Source organism: Diorhabda carinulata, chromosome 8 (assembly GCF_026250575.1).
Source record: "Diorhabda carinulata isolate Delta chromosome 8, icDioCari1.1, whole genome shotgun sequence".
Lineage (NCBI taxonomy): Eukaryota > Metazoa > Arthropoda > Insecta > Coleoptera > Chrysomelidae > Diorhabda > Diorhabda carinulata.
Window position 1 is genome coordinate 4700541 of NC_079467.1, and position 17986 is coordinate 4718526.

At 35.1% G+C, this 17986-nt stretch overlaps 1 protein-coding gene across 4 annotated transcripts in view; it reads right to left on the reverse strand.

The window, feature by feature from the left end:
* The window catches only part of LOC130897623 (DNA-directed RNA polymerase I subunit RPA2), a 49222-nt gene that overhangs the window by 27450 nt on the left and 3786 nt on the right, over positions 1-17986 (reverse strand). For all 4 annotated transcript variants that reach the window (XM_057806562.1, XM_057806563.1, XM_057806561.1 and 1 more), the window contains exons 4-5: positions 3581-3820; positions 3348-3520 (exon numbers count right to left, since the gene is read on the reverse strand). In XM_057806562.1, the coding sequence (XP_057662545.1) occupies positions 3348-3520; positions 3581-3820 (413 nt within the window). The remainder of the gene's footprint in view (positions 1-3347; positions 3521-3580; positions 3821-17986) is intronic.

The following is a 17986-nucleotide window of genomic DNA, read 5'->3' on the forward strand; positions in this document are numbered from 1 at the left end:
AATAATATTTATTATTTATAAATCTAAATTTCTTTAAAATATAATTTTAATCACTGTAAAACTTTTCTGTCAAATAATTTGCATATAATTAAATATATTATTAAATGAAATTTAAATTTAAATGAAAAATGTGAAATAGAAAATTGTTGGAATTCAGAAATTGAAGAAAGGCGCAGTGAAATCATTAAAATGAAGCCATGACAAATGTGAAGTAGTAAGTTGGTGGTAATCCAAAAAAGAGAAACGGTACCCGTACAAATGGAGAAAAATCAAATTACACTAAGATAAAATTGTGATGGTGAAAAAAACTGATTGTTTGAGAAAGAAAACTTAAAATTTTGATGCGCTGAAAATCCTTGAAATGGTTAAGTCATGACAAATGTAAAGTAGAAAATAGCTGGAAATCCAAACAAGAGAAATGGTACCCATACAAATGAAGAAAAATCAAATAACACTAAGATAAAAATTATAATGAATGTATGAGAAACAAAACTAAAGGTGTTAATGCTGGAAATCGTTAAAATGGGTAGACCATAAAAAATTTGTGGTTAGGTTAGAATTCCAAAAGTTGAAGAACCGCATTCAAAATAACGAATAAGAATTCAAATTACACAAAAACAGGGCCGGATTAAGCTAGGGGCTTGGGGGGGCTATAGCCCCGGGCCCCAAGTCCAAGAGGGCCCCATCATTTGGAAATAATTCTGTATTTTTTTATGTGTTGATACCACAAATCTAACGTATTGATATTATTTTGTGAATTTTTCCGGGTTTTCAAATTCCTTAAGGGGGCCCCGTCATTATTTTAGCCCCAGGCCTTATAAATCTTAATCCGGCCCTGCACAGAAATGAAAAAAGTAATGATTGATTATGACGTGAACTTAAAAATATTGAATAAAGGGATAATTTAGTCAGACATATAGGGCTCAAGTGGTAAAGATTTCATAATAAAGAAGTTTGGAATAAATTAAGGGAGCTTCATATACAGTTACAAAGAGTCAGATTTAGGACCAATAATTTTTTTTCGCCCCCCAGTTATTTTTCATGAAACCTCCATTAAAAATTATATCAGGCCTATATGTTTATTGTTCAAATACAACTCAACATTCTGGGACTAACGAAATGCCGTCTTGAGACACTTTTAGCAATATATTTCAGTCAATTTGTAAACTGCAAATAGTGCCTCTTTGATTTTCAACCCATGTATTGAGCGTAGCGTTGGCGTACGTCTGGCTCCTGCAATGTCCAAATGAAATTTGTTAAACAATTCAAGAACCGTGGGAGCAATTTGATCAGCTTTTTATGTCCGATATTTGGGACAGAACCTTTCTATCGGCACGTTGTCTTTGTCAACATATCATACAACGAAAATAAGCTTTTTTATGTAAAAGAAAAGCACCAGAGGGTAAACCCTAATACACTCGAGTAGTTCCGAGTGGATATTGATCTTGAACTCCAAGGAGTCCCGATAAATTAACGGACGTCTGCAGGCAAACTTCGTGAGCCATGTCGAGTAGGTCTTGTAAATACAGCTCTAAATGGGATTATGTTGGACAATTCGGAAGAGCATTTGCCGTGCTTGTATTGGTAAAACAGAGTCAGGTCAGCAGCATTTGTTGCTGTAAGCTGTCCAAGTTTCTACTTAACTCTGGATAGTTTATAATTCGAACTTCTCTAATCTGTATCGAGTTGAGCATCCTCAGGGTATGCTTTGGAGCCGACCTTCCAATGTGTGAGCAATACTTCAAAGTTGGACGAATCTGGGCCTTGCAGAGGATTGAAAACTGTTACGGAGTATATAGCTTTTTGGTCTTAAAGCGGGCTCAAATTTTTGTGTAGCTGCCTTGGCTGAATCGGCCACGTGACTATGCCTGGACATATTGCTACTAATATCAACACTCAACAAGCTAATTTGCGATGTGGTGATATTTTATGTCCAGAGAGGATCAAATTCTGAGCTGCAGTACCAGCCTTCATTGTAAACAAAACAACCTGCGTCTTTGCTGCGATAAACTCAATCAGATTGCTTCTAAGCCACACTCCAGGATGTTTTTAAGATCGGTAATGGTGGTGCCTTCGGATTTTGGTGTTAGTAGAGTTCATTAGGGCGGCTTTTTTAAACAAAGACATCAATGCGCGAACACCAGTGTTGATCTCAAACCTTTCTGATGTGTGTTCATCAATAGCAACCTGGATTTAACGGTCTTTGAGAAAGCTACTATACCAATTGATAAATGAGGACGACGAACCGTATGATCTTAATTTATTTAGAAGATTGTCAAGCCAAACCCTGTCAAAAGTTCTCGATACGTCCAGCGCAATTGCTCTGGATTCCCCGTATTTCTCTATAGCTTCATTTCATACGTTAGTGACATAGGTCAGGAGGTCCCTTGTTGTCTATGTTTACGAAAGCCGTATTAATGGTCACTGATGATGTCAGCAGTTTCAATATATCTCAACATTTAACGACTTTCTCAGTGACCATGGCAATAGCTGCGACTAAAGCAATCGGACGGTAGTTGTTGGGAACTGTTCTTTATGGGTTGTTACTTGTTAGTTCAGCTGCGCATTTCTTCAATACGATTGGTGGTATTCCTTCCAACTATAGGCAGGCTAGGTGGTAGTTTTCCCCGCGAATCAGAAGTTGAATTTGAAGCAAACATCATTCTAGGGAAACATAAAAAGGAAATTTTCCAAATGCTTCCATTTGGTCACCCGTGACTGTAATTAGTTTGTGATATGCTGTTCCGAATGGTGCATGTACAGTCGCGTTGTACAAATCACGGTCTGTTGTTGGGTCTGTTGTTGAAATCTTCAGCTTCCCGCTTCTCATCGTCAGTTCTGTTGGAGAAATTTAACCTACTGACGTGATGAACATTAAAGTCACCAGTGTTTGGATGGTTTCATTGCAGGTAATCGATTTTATCGGCAAAGTTTGAGAATAACTGTCCTCTAGCTGATCAACATGTGGAATATACAGTGTTTAATCCAATCCACAATACCAAAGTACTTTTCTTTGCGAACCTCTTTAATAATAGTTCTTTTTATCTTTTAAACCATAAGCGAAATTCAGTCGCAATTACGTGTTCCAATGAACTTTAAAATTAGAATGTTTCATTAGCCTGGTTTTTTTAATTAATTCAACAAGTTATGGCTCCCTCTGGAAGTTTGCGCCCATAGGCCTGGGATTATTGGGAAATCCGGTCTTGGAGTTACAGAGGGATTAAACTAAAAAGAAAATCGATAAATGTAGCTTGGTAGTTTAAAATGAATGTCAAAGGTGAGACATGTAGAATTTGTATTAGAGGTTTGTTGTCCTGCACTATAAAGGTTCAAGTGGTTAGACTTACTCAACATAGTATGTATCATCTTCACAGCCTTGTATCAACCTTTGGAAAATATGCTGATCACTGTAGTTACACAGAGCTTTTAAAATCAAACATAATGGACTATAATAAAGTACTTTTTGATAACTAAACATGAGTTTGGCAGTACCATCATTCACAAAATGGAGAACATTATTCTAAAAGAAAAAAAAATCATTAACGATCGATATCGTTATGTAATATCAAGAGATACTTACTGTTGCAGTTTGATCTTTCCTAACGCATCGTATAGATACACCAGATTCCGAAAACAAAGCCCCCCTTTGTTTCCATCCAGATCTTCTGATAGCTATTGGATAATTTCTTCTAGTCATCAATAGCATTCGGACCAATTTTTCATTACCTTTGATTATGAAGTATCCTCCCCATTCCTGTTCGTGCTCTCCGTGTTTGACCAGCTCTTTTGGAGTCATTTTGTTCAAGTTGCAACGGTCGGACTAGAAATGCAATAATAATATTAGTCATAATAGTGAGATAATAATAAGAATGTGAACGAATGGCTGGTGGTAAGGAGATGATTGCTCGTATCAAATCAAGATGGGTCTTTCCTATAACAAAATTTCCTCAGATCATCCCTTTCACTTTATTTCATCTTGATTTTATACGAGCAATCACCTCCTGAATTTTGTCGCATGAATTTAGAAACACCCTGAATATCCTAATCTTAGATTTATAACCATACCGTTTTGGAGGTGTCGATCATGTATAAAAGACAGACGAATATGAATAAACACTATCCAATTGACTTCGAATATATTCTTTAAATTGTACGACGAGGGTCCCAGAAGTATCTGCCATTACCTAGAGATGGCGGTAGTTGCTTGAAAAATTACACTGTATTAGAAAGTAAACAATCTATAAGGCATATGTTTCAAGTTTGAAGACGCCACGTTTTTTAGTATTTAATTGGCAGCCATCAATAGTGAACTCTGGGTGAGACTGCACCTTCGTTATCAACAGTAAGATATTATGTAGTAGAATTTAAAAGAGGCCATATGACCTGAAAAGACCAGCATCGCAGTGGTAGATCAATTGAGGAGATGGCACCAGAAATGTTGAAGAAAATCCACGAAGCAGTATTGGATGATTGTCAACTGACGGTGCATCACATATTAACTAAAAATTTGGATATGAGAAAGCTGTGCGCAAGATGGATGCCGCATTTGGTCACAAGAGAACAAAAAGAGCATCGTGAACATATTTTCATCTAGTGTTTGGCAATGTTTCACAGAAATAAGCCCGTTTCATAATCATGGATGAAACATGGGTCCATCATTTCACACAGGAAACAAAAGTACAATCAAAATAATGGATTGAAAAGGGAGAACCGGCTCCAAAGAAGGCAAAGACCGTTCCATCTGCGGGCAAGGTTATGGCGTTTTTTGGGATGTGCATGGGATAATTTTCACTGACTATTTAGAACTTGACACCATTTCAGATTCGAGATTTTTCCTTGAGTAATAAGCTCTTTACTATAGAATTGCGAGGCTTTAAGTGCAATAGTATTCTCTCGAATTTTCGTCGGATATCTGGAGAACGTACAGGCATTAAGCCATTAAAGTTGCAGTCAAGTTGGTTGCTTCGGAGGCTAGCAACAAACTCAGTAATGGTTTGCTTCTCAGCCTGGTAAGTTGACAAATAGTGACAGTGATGGATTTACGCCTAGGCACGCGAGGCCCGGGACTAGGGAGACAAGATTTGAGGGGCGGCAAAATTTTTGAAATGACGAAATTTTAGAGGCAAAAAAATTAAAATATATAATGGTTCAATTTTTTATATATTTTTCAGTCTATGAATAAAATGTTAATTTTATGAAATATCAATTATAGTCTTCATCGACTGATTATCTTTACTGAAATTAATCGTATGCTTATAAAGCTTTTAAAAATTACTAAATCTTAATAATTTCGCAATTTGTTTTTAGCGTTAAATAAGATTACTGTAGATATGCATGTGCCAAATATCACTTTGGTATTTATTCATATGGCAGAAAATATATTTTTGAAATAAATAATTTTTCATTTTCACATTGTGGAGTATACTGCACAAAAAGACAGTTCACCATGATTTTATTGCCTAAAAAATCTACTTTGGTGCTGATTCATCCCAAGTAATTCAAATGTTTTAACTGCTATTTGGTCTATGATATGTTGTGGTGGTTCCACGTATCGTTTATAGTACAAAAATTGTCTATAATGATGTTGAAGAACGTCAAACAGTCCCAAAGTTATCACACGATTGAGTAAATTCCAAAAATATTGCATCTTGAAGTAGTTTTTGAGCTATTAACATATAAACCTATTACAATTTTTTCTTAGAGGTTTTTAGCAAAGTAACTTTAATCAGACTAAAGGGCGAAAAAAATTATTAGGCCTACGGGTGCCAAAATGCTAAATCCAGCCCTGAATAGTAATGCTGCATATATGTAATACTTTTATATAGAGAGTTTCTATAAGTGGAAGCTGTTCCGATTGAGGAAGACAGAATGGCAACGATTTTTCTATTCTCTGAGGTTCCAGCTCGGTTCTGCGCATTCTTAAGCATGCGCAGTATGGATAAAGTGTCTCGAACGAGAGAGAAAATGAATATTATCGACACCGTAACGTAAAATGTAATGTTGTCAGACAATAATATTCAGTTTTGGCAAAAGTATTTTTCGGTAATTTTCAACCAAGTTTGCATACGTCTTATTGTTGATTGGCTTATCAAGCTTTGTTGGTTAATGATTTACTATGACATGTCGTTGGGACAAAAGAGCGGGCTCCGAAAACTTGCACAAGATATATGAAACGAATGTTTTGCTTTATCCTCGTTGCAAATTTGTTGTAGCAAATCGATTGGAAAAGACGCTGATTTTGTGAACGTTGAAAATATATCGAATAGTAATACAGTAGAACCTCGATAACTCAAACCTCGGTAACTTAAAAACCTCTATAACTTCGTAAAATAAATATATTCCCTTCCCATCAGAGCCCAAAACCTCTATAACTTAAATAAGTAATCTCTGTATTGGCCCTCGGTAACTTAAAGAAATGGGGCCACAACCTATATAAAATAAAATTGTTTGTCAATGAGTCATTTTGAAAGAGTGTGCAAAACAAAAGGTTTCGGTATTTATTGTTTGCATGTTTTCACTAGTTAAATTGTTAACCATTGGATTCTTCTATTTATTAGTTTTTCAAGGAGTTTGCAAGTAGTGCAGGTGAGTGAGATTGGACGGAAAGACTTAGGGATGATGTGGATTTACCTGCTTTTTTAATTGGGATGCTTATAGAGTTGCGTCATGCAGGGAATTGGTGAGTATTCCAAATAATGTTAAATAAATGTCAAGAAGCTTGGAGAGGGTAGAATCGGATAGTTTTTTGACAAATTTATAGAGGACATCATTAGGACCGGCAGCAGAATTTTTGTAAGACGATAGCGCGAATTTTAGTTCATTTAAATTGATAGGAGCATCGACAGACGCAATATCGAGAGAATTTAGCTGGAGTGTGGAGGAGGGCTGAATATGTGAGTTATGAAAATCGGATGCTGAAATTTTCTTCAAAGTCTTGTGTTCCCTAAACTTTCTGAATAGAAAAGAAGCTGTGACAATAAGAAGACTTCGCTTCAACCACTCGAAACTTACTCACGGCTATTTGATGTCGTCAGAAAGTCGTCCTGTCTGGCAAAGTTGTCCAGTTCCTGTGACTGTTAAGCACATCCTCACCGAGTGCAGAGAATACTGTCATTTCATAGGTAGAAAGACTGACCCGAAAAGGTCGACGGACGATCGCCCCCCCGGAGCGAGAAAGGTCTGACCGCACAGGTTAAAATGGAGTTTAAATGGTAACACGGGAAATCCTATGGCCGGTTTCCTCAGAAACATATGGTATGTCACCACAAACCTATTGTTGGCTTCTTCGAAATTCTCTAAAGCTTTACGGCGGTTAGCCTTAAGACAACGGCTTACTTGGATCATAAGTTTTTGATCATTGTTCTGGAAACATCGCTTTACCTACTGTGTGATAAAACTGACTTAAAATGAGTACAAAAAGAAAACTCTCACTCACACAAGCTGATAAATTAGAAGCTATAGAAGTGGCGAAAAATGGATTGAAAAGGAAAGAAGTTGCGGCTCAGTTTGGGATACATGAGAGTACATTATCAATGATCAATAAAAAAGAAGCTGAAATCTTGAAGAAACAAAAATCAGAATAATAAATATAAAAGACGAAAAATTGCCCAATTCCCTGATTTAGAACAATGTTTGGTTACGTGGTTCAAATAGTGTCGAAACAAAAACATCAGTGTTAGTGGACCCATTCTAATAGAAAAAGCTAATTCGCTGAAAATAAAAAATTTTGAAGCCAGCAATGGCTGGTTAGAGAATTTTAAGAAACGAAATGATTTAGCATTTAAAAAAATGTGCGGCGAAAATGCAAGCATAAGCAAATCAGTCTGCCAAGAATGGAAATCTGAATTACATAATTTAGTGAATGATTATGATCCCAACGATATTTTTAACCCTGACGAATCGGGTCTATTTTTCCAATATCTTCCCGACAAAACATCAACATTCAAAAATTGAAAATGTCATGGAGGAAAGCACAGCAAAGTATGACTTACGATTCTGCTTTGTGCAAATTCCACGGGCACAGAAAAACTGAATTTGTAATATGATGTTGACAGAATTAATGAATGATTGATTTCTTGGTTAGAAAATGAGGTTATGTCTTTAAATTGTCATTTTGGCATTTATGGAAAATGTGAATGAATATAAAACTCCTCGCTTAAAATGGAAATCACACACGACGTATACGATAGCAATGTTATCGTGGACTATGGGTCTAACAAATATTTTACACACTCCAAATTTGATAACAGAAATTGGATTTTGGAATTTCTTAGTATCTCATACAATTGTAATGGTTATTATGGGAATACCTTTGACCGTAGTGGAAATAGCTCTTAGTCAGTATTCTTCAAAGTCGTTAGTACAATGCTGGGATTTTTGTCCATTCTTCAAGTACTTCAAAATACAAATATATTTGAATCTTCAATTAATCAAGTATTTATTTTAGGGGAACTGGTTACGGAAAAATAATACTATTGACGATTTTTCAAGTGTATTATAACGTGCTTAATGGCTATTTACTATTCTACTGTTTTACTGTTATACCGAAATATCAAAATTTAAACGATTGCGACAGTGCCTCAAATAATTGTTCTAATAACAATAATTCTACAGAAGATAAGTACTTGTCAGACGCAGAAAAATTTTGGTATTCTGAGGTTATTAAAATTCATAAATCCGATGATTACACAGGTAAAAATTAAATAATCCCTTAAGGTAGTTGTCAGAAAATTCTGAAATTATCGTATATTCGGCACGAGTACTATATCCGTGGCGCCTATATCCGATGGTTTTTACGACGAATGCTGAAGCCCATTGAGTGTATGCGTCGGATGCAGTCAAGATGATCCGCAGTTCCAGCATTCTATTTTGTAGATGGATGAAGCAACCTTCAAGCTGAAGGGTAAGGTCAATCGGCATAACTACTAGTATTGAAACGACCAAAAACCTCACGTCTTCATTGAAGAAGAACTAAACCTGCCTGAGGTGTGTGTGCGTGGGCAGGTATCCATGCGGGAGGTCTCGTGGGTTCGTCACGTGCGAGTGAAAGTTATCTGGATATGTTCGAAGATTTAAGTGGGTGGAGTGGAGAATGAATAGGCAGACGAGGACTTGACTTCTGTGATTTCTTCCTGTGGGGCCTTCTCAAGTATCGCGTTTTTGCAAGAGGACCATGCATCCTTTCCGACCTTCGATCTGCCTCTACGATAAGAAACTTTGCCGTAAATGCATAGATCAAGATGGGCATCAATTTGAACACTTCCAGTAACCGTTTTTTGAGTCCCTTTTGTAATTTCTTTGAATAAATTAATGCATTCATCTTTATGCAAATTTGTTGTCTGACTCATGCCGACCTCTGTATAACAAACGGTAAAAACGTAAAGCAGTGCTTAATGATTCTTATTTTTCTTATGTGGGAACCGTTCCAACAATCCATCATTTCAGTATAGAAGCCAATAAAAAAATTGAAATTCGACAAAGAGGACAAAATTTCTACAAATTAACATTTTTTTTCAGGAGACCCTAATTGGAAACTTATATATTATTTATTGGGTCACATGGTTTTGGTGTTCTTGTTCAATTTACGAGGAATATCAAGTTTAGAATTGACCCTACCGTTTACTTTGGGTCTATCTCTAGTGCAGTATGGAATTTTCTTTTGTGTAGTCAATACAGTACCTGGAGCTTGGGACGGAATCAAAGATGTATTTTCCGCTAGATTCAATATTAATACCCTGTTATTTTGGAACAAGGAAGCAGTTCTTTATCGAGTGTTTCAGAATTATCTATATTCTATGGGTCTTACTTTTGGTAAACGTATTAATAACTTCTTTTAGATTTAGTTTGACTCTACAGTTTCTTATGCTTATTAAGATTTTTTTGAAAAAGTAAGGTAAGGTAAGGTAAGAAAGAGGTTTACTGAATTTCGCAGTGAGCACATACATCAAACGTTATGGATACCCAGTTGTGCGTCGCAGGTTATGACTAAAGAGTGGCAATTTTAAGGAGGATAAAAAATATGAACGCCTGGTGCCTTTGGAAGTCTTTGCCTCGATGACGATTGTAATAAGAACGGTTCTAATATCAAAATCAATGTATAAAACATCACAAGTCCTCGTCAGCACAATAATCTTTTAAACACAGTAATAATTATTTATTTTAACAAAAAAAATATTTAATTAAAACATAACCTAGGTTTTTATTTATTATAGCCATTTGTATACTAATCATGGTCAGACCATTAAGGCGATCTTCTGCCATGGTGCATCTTAGCCATGTTTTTAGTTTCTGAGACTGCTAAAGGATCGTTCTACTTTACAAATCGTGCAAGGTAAAGCGATCAAAATGTTTAATGCTTTTTCCGTTTCGGGATAGAAGGAATTTGTTTCTTTTATGACATCAAAAATTGTTAGATTTATTTGATTAAGCCTATCGTGCTGCCTATCATTCTTTATGTTCGGTAAATCATGAAACTGGGCAATAGATTCACAAGTTTGTTTGATAATGCGAATGATGGCGTGTTTTCTTCAGCAAAACGTACTTCAAGGAAGGTGATAATTGAATCCAAGTATGGTATTACTAAAGACCTCTTCCACTATTCTGAAGGGCTTTCTGCTGGATGATTGCTTCTACGACGTTGTTTCCCGCGGCATAGATGTAATGTCCTCCTCCAATCCGACTTTCTCTGCAACAACAGCAGCTTCCTTTATAATTTCGTCTGTCACTTTTTACGGATTTTCACGGTGGTTTTTAATTAAAAGTAATTAATCCTTTTAACGTGTTCCGAAGCTTTGACCACGTCCAAAGCTACAGATTGAACACAAATTGTACACACACACCATACATATTTTTGCACTGTTTAATGGCCTTGCATTTTTGCAGATGGATGTCAAAATCTTAATTCTGAACATTTCAATACTTTCTACAATATACATTGAACTTTAATTTGTCATGCGATGCGGAATTTATTAATAGGTAAGGAAGTCAATTGCTCGCACAGCCTTAGGACTTTGATCTCTATGGGGGGCAACTGCTCCTCCGCTCCCACCCTTGGCGACGCCCTTTATAGAGTTATCTGATCGAAAAATTAAAGCAGCATAGATCGTACATCGGCATCTCATATTGCCCTTTAGTTTCAATTGTGGATTATCACCTTGGTATGAGAAAGTTTTTCACAAGATGGGTGCGACGTTTGTTCAAAATTGACCATAAACACAATCGTTTAACAACTTTGTTTCGCCACAACATACCAGAGACTAAATTATAGTAAAAACAATGGGCCAATAAAGTAATGGACCAACCATTTTTTTGCACCAAGATAATATAAAAATGTACAGATTTGCGGTTTTCATAAAAATCCATGAATTGAGCTACAAACTACTTTCATGTATCTCTTATTTTCCGGTTTTAGCCACGAGTGGGTATATTCGTGTTTACATACCTAAAGAAACACCTTAGAGACACCAATAATATCTCACAAATAAATACCTATATAGATAACCTCAACGAATCTTACTTTCGGAAGGACATAAAACAAATTTGAGAAAATATTTATGAAATTCCAAGAAGGCTACATGGATATTGAAATGATTGTTACACTAAAAGCCTCCACCATTGAAAAAGTAATGGAGTTAATTGACCGGAACTCAAAGTATTTATATTAATATCAAAAATTGAATATACTCGTGGACAAAAAAATCAACTCGGCAATCACAAGTCACTGGTAAACAAAATGAACAAAAAAATGTATTTGTCTTAGTAAAATCTTGAAGTCAATTGTATTAGCCTCAAAATTATATAGAATATTGTAATTTTTCTTGTTCTCACAGTCCAATAATATATTACTATCGGTAACCACCCTTTTTTGCTTGTTTACAATAGTGCTAATTAGGGTTAACTGATCCTTATAAAAGGTTGACCCACGACTATCAGTAAGCAATCAAACTTCAATCGATATACAACTCTGTTAACAACAAACAAAATGAACACAAGAAGCTGCTTAAGCGGTCACCCTTTTGCGACAAGACTAGAGTCAGCGAAAAGTTGCCAGTGCGCTGAACATGAGTCAGTTTGATGTTTCCTGAGTGTACCATCATTACCATGAGACTGGTAACTTCCATCGAAGACGCAGTTCCAATAGAAAACGGTGCATATCCGAGAGAACTGACCGATTCATTGTCAGCACATCGCTGAGAAATCAGACTGTCACTGGTGTTCAAGTCTAACGAGAGCTCAAAGAAACGCGAGTAGTGGCTATCGGTGGATGGACATTCAGAAGAAAACTTAAGGCAGCTAACCTTGAACCAAGAAGGCTCAAAATGAACCCCAACCCACCGAGCAGGTCTACGATTTTCTATCACTGTCACTAATGTTCAAGTTTAACAAAAGCTTAGAGAAACGAGTAGCCGGATAATCAGAAGATTTAAGGCAGCTAACTTTGAGCTAAAAGGCCAGATACTGGCCCAAAATTAACCCCAGTTGTTACATGGTTTATTAAATGATTTTTTCTCATTGTTACTAATATTAGCTTTATATTTAAAAGACACCATTGAATATAGTTCAAATTTTTTGCCGGTTGGCCAATATAAAAATTTCCTTTCGCACGAACCAGCTTAATAGAAATTTGAAGAAAAATTCTCGAGGTTTACATATTTCTTCAGATACCTTGGTACAGAAAGAAGATATCGACATGCGGTTTTCGCTATTTCAATGTTAATTTAGTTTACTTTTGAACGCCCCGCATTGGCGTTGCTAATTAAATTGCTTCAGTTCAATAGACTAGGGGTGAGAGATAGAACAAACTGAGGATGAGTTGTCCAAATAGTTCAAATTGTAATATGTGCCATATCATCCTGCAAACCATTGGTCCTTGGAGCTGTCTCGTAGATCTAAAAGCCTAAGGCGACAATCTTGAAGCGGGGTGGTTCTTCCGACAAGTCCTGCACCTTTAGATCTTTATGTAAAACCTTCTTGATTCCACTACCGTAAGTGAACGTCTCTGCATCCTCATTGCCGATAAACTAGGTTTACTCAAGTAATAGTAGTATTGAACTACACTAAAAATATTTTTTTTCTTCTCAATCTAGGTATTGATAAACAAATTTATTAGAACAAACGATGAAACAAAAACCTGTATGCTTATATGCTTGATTCTGGGGGTTCTGTTTTCTATGTAACTTAGTATAATTTAAAATCTTCAAATCATTGTCAGTAATTTCGTTATTTTCAGGTGGGATTTCAAGTATAGCGGCCCAAGGTTCATTCCGAAAACCCATTTTCAAAATTGCAATTTGGATCAATTTAATGAATTTAACAACCTCAATTTTTTTTGCCGTCTTATTTGCCAACATTTTTGGAATAATCTACAATGATTCAACGAAAAGATTTCCATCAGATGATATTGATTTTTATGACATTTTTATTATTATTCCAAATAGTTTAAATCGTTTACCAGGTTCCTCCCAAGGCTGGCAATTTGTATTTTATTCTAGTATTTACTTGAGGGGTAAGTTTACAAATGATTTAATTAATTTATATTATACATTATAATTTTTTTAGGGTTATGTTCATCAGCATTAATGGCATCGGCGATTTTGAGTGCTATCTATGAAGTGCGACCAAAACTATCTAAATTTATGAAGACTTGTTGCCTCATCTTCTGCTTGATTACGTATTTCATCGGTTGTTTGTTACATACAAATTATGGTCCAAATATTGGAAATCTGATTAGATCGGTTGCTACCACCATTATTTTACCAACTTTCACTAGTTTCCAAATAATATCTGTGAGTAAAATTTCATGACACGTCACTTTTTGGAACACTAAACTCAATCTGTTTGTCTTTCTTCGTAGAACCTTTTTTATAATCAACATTTAACCCAATTCTAATTAATCTATTGACTTGAAATTTTGTAATAATTTAATTCTGATGACAATACGTGGAGCAGATCAGAAATTCACGAACAAACGTGGGTTTAGAGCCAATTTTACAACTTAAGGTAAAACTGGAGATTAAACTATGGTTTAAACTCTAGTTTAAATCTAGAATAAACAAGGTTTCTATATTTAAAAGGTCACAGTTAAGTAGACATTGTTCTGCCAGTTGTTACTAATCAAAATATAACCAAAATTTTTCCGATAGTTGTTTTAACCCTTCTAAGGTAAGGTTGGAGTCGGATCCGAACCTAGCGTCAGTTTTTTGTGAACTACTATGGAGAGGTAAACATATTTATCAACTCCAGCAAGAGGAATCTGACAATGAGACTGTTCTGACTGATGTTTCGAATTCCGAAGACGAATATTGCGTTCTAATAAAAGATGATAAACTGGAAGATAGTTTTTCTTCAGTGGAAAGTGACAGAGGTTATGATTTACAACCCATTTCACAATAACCAGATGGTATATAAAGGACGAAGAAACTATTTGATCGGATAATCCTTTAGGTGAAAAATTTTCTCAAGAAATTCTTCATTTGCTAGTATCGAAAGGAAAAGTACGAAGAATCAAAAGTGAATCAATATCTCTTAGCCCATACAGAAGCTTTGGAGATAGAAGCAATCGTAAAGAATTCAGAGTTGAACATTGAAGACTTGTTCTCCTCTAGATTCGGCTTTACAATATTCAGAAGTACCGTGACGAGAAAGCGTTTTCATTTTCTTTAGTGAAACATTCGTTTGGACAGTAAAAGGGAAATAAGAAAATCTTCCCATAAGATTGCAGCTTTTCGCGAATTATGGGACATTGGTTTTTTTAACTGTTCCAAATGGTACAACCCATCGGAATATATTACTGTAGATGAGACTTTTCTTAGTTTCCGAGAACGGTACCCTTTCAAAACTTATAATCCTAGAAAACCGAATAAATATGGGCTCAAAATAATAGTTTCATGCGATGCCCGTACTTCTTGGGACGGATACCATGTGTTGGTAAAGAGGAGCATCAAAGATAAGTGGAATATCAATTGGAACTAAATAAATAACATTATGGAACAAAGAGAAACATTGAATCTGATAATTGATTCGCATCTTATGGTGGGACCATAAGGAAAAACAAGCCACAGATTCCACCATAGATGCTAATACGTGATCCAGAGAAACCTTCAAAAGTTGTTCTTGTTTCCTCAATGCACTCTATGGGAGATATCGACTGCAATTCGAGATTGCCAGATGTGATACACTTTTATAACATCACCAAAGTAGGAGTGGATGTACTCGACAAATTGTGTCACAATAAAACGACTAAACGATGTAGTCGACTTTTTGAATAGTTTCAAGCTATACAAATAGAGCTGTGACCTTGAATCATACTCGAATAATGCAAGATCGGAATTATTAAAAAAACTTATCCTATTCTTTGAAAAAATGTGAAGATTCCGAAGAAGCTCAGAAATATTATACACACGGTTTAAGGCACCAGAGAAGCTTAAAATAATGGTTGTTCAGCATCAGTCATCAAAACAAAAAGAGGTGTGACTTATGCGATCGACGAAAAGACAGAAAAGGAAATGAATTTTGTGAAGAAATGAAGAAATGTAATCGATGTTTGTGAGGTTAGCATGAAAGAGTCATTTACACACAACGTTTCGAAGAAATAGCATATGAACAAGAAGCGGAGGATATTTAACATTTATAAATCAATATTATTTTTTTTGTAAATCGTAAATAGAAGTTTTTAGATTTGGTTTCTCACAATTATTTGTTTATTTACCTATTTGTTTTAACTATTTTATTGACTGTTAGTTATTAATAGTTATTTACGTCACTAGTCATGAAAAGAGCGATATTGATAAACAAACTTGATGTTGGCATATCTAATCTATAGATCGAAGGTGTCAAAATTAATTTTGCAGAGAGCCATATAATTAATTTTGAATTCGTAGGTGGGCCAGATTGAAAATAAAAAAAAATGGACTGGATTATTATATTTTATTTATTAAATTATATAATTATATAATATACGGTTGTTAAAAATCATATCAAAGTAATAAAAGATGGTAGGTAATTATGTTTAGCTCGAGGATCCAGATACCTGACTTCTCTTGTTTTTGACAAGCTCATTGATATCAGGTATCATATTCGTTGTAGTTATTTTAAGAATTTATTGGAGATGTTCATTCGTAAGTCTTGTGCAATGTTTGTTCTTATTTATTTTCATGAAGGAAAACATCTCCTCACATAAATAGAAGCTACCAAACAGGCAGAGAATGCGTGCTGCATGCTTTTATAATTCCGGGTAATTATCCCAACTATTGAAATATTGTGTATAAAATGTGTAAGAACGTTAATCTCATTCAATTTTCCTTTCAAAATACTGTCTGATTGAAGATCTATCAACTCCATTTGCAAATGAACTGGTGCCTGTGACGCTTCAAAATTGAATGGATTGTTGAAAATTCGAAATTTCATTCCATTCTTTTTTTTTTTGAAAGTCTTCAAAACGATTGTTGAATTCCGTAATAAAATTTTGCAAAAGTTGAGAATATTCAACCAAATTTTTTTGCTTCACTGTGCCAAATGATTTTAAATGAGGAAAATGGTCCAAAGTTTGATTTTTTCACTGATTTTCCCACAGCCTTTGCTTTGTTTCCAAGGCTTGAATATAGAATACATTTGAGTACAATCAGATTTTTACCCTGTAATTTTATATTTAGCTCAGTCAAATGTTTATTCATATCCACCAAAAAGGCACAATCAATCCACCAGTCATTGTCATAATCAATTGGTTTGCCTTTTTCTAACATGAAAGCTTGAATAGTGTCACGTAATGCAAAAAATCTTTCTAAAACTACTCCTCGACTGATCCAACGGTATTCGGTGAAATAAGGGACATCAGAAAACTTTTCGTCCAAATCTTGTTCAAATTGCCTGAACAGGCGGTGATTTAGTCCTTTGCCCCTTATAAAATTTACAATTTTAATTATAGGTTGCATGACATGGTTCGTTTTTAAATTTTTGGATACGGCAGGCGCCACTCGAACTACTCGAGTGTAAAAAAGCACCGTTGGATTTAGGAAGAATCTAACGTGGTCTGAAGCCCCTGGCTTCGAGCAGATAGGGGCCTCGCAGGTGCCCCAGAAATTTATTTTAAAAGCAATATTGGATCAACGACAGAATTTGCTTTTTTTCCAAAAATTGTTTGGAAATATTCTACTCCTTAATCCGACGCTTATAAAAGGGGTTGGTTTTTATATAAAAAGAAAAAAAAAAACAAATATAGTGAATCGTGATCAGATTGAAGCCAAAATAACCTTCGTCCTTTGAAATCTTTGAGGTGAGGGTGATTGAAGTTGCCAGCGAATCAACAGTTCGAGTTTCTTTAAACCAGTTGCCCCGTCTGTAGTTCCCCATTCAAATACAAAGGTTGTTACTGATAGCAAACTGGTTAGTGATTTGCGTCAGAAATGAGTTTCTTTCGAGTTGATCCGTGTGTAATCGGCCTAAATGTACGTACTCAATAGAAAGGAGATATAATGATAATATAATTCCATCAACATAAGCATTCAAATAATTAAATTGTCAAGTATTTGCAAATTATTTCTTTTTTTATATATTCTTAGGTTGTAGTGGTTTATGGTTTGCTGAAATTTACAGAAGATTTACATTTTATGTTAGGTTATGTTCCATCATCTTTCTGGTCTGTATGTCTAATAATAACGGTTTGCGTGGTACCGTTTCTAACAATTGTGATTATAACACAATATTTTATTAATACCACATTGACATCCCAAGAAATGATATTACAAAAAATTATTGTCGCGGTTATTCTCATCTGGATTCCATTTATGTGTAAGTATTATTAATATAATAATTTAGGTCTCGTAGATAAATTTTTTCTTATAATATTATCAGGTATGGTTAGAATTATAAGAAAGAAAAAATGGAAAATTATACTTGGACCTTCAAAAGATTGGATTTTACCTAATGATCTGGAGAGAAGTAGACAGTTGTTCCAAGAAGAACACTGTGTGGAAGAATTTCTGTATGCAAA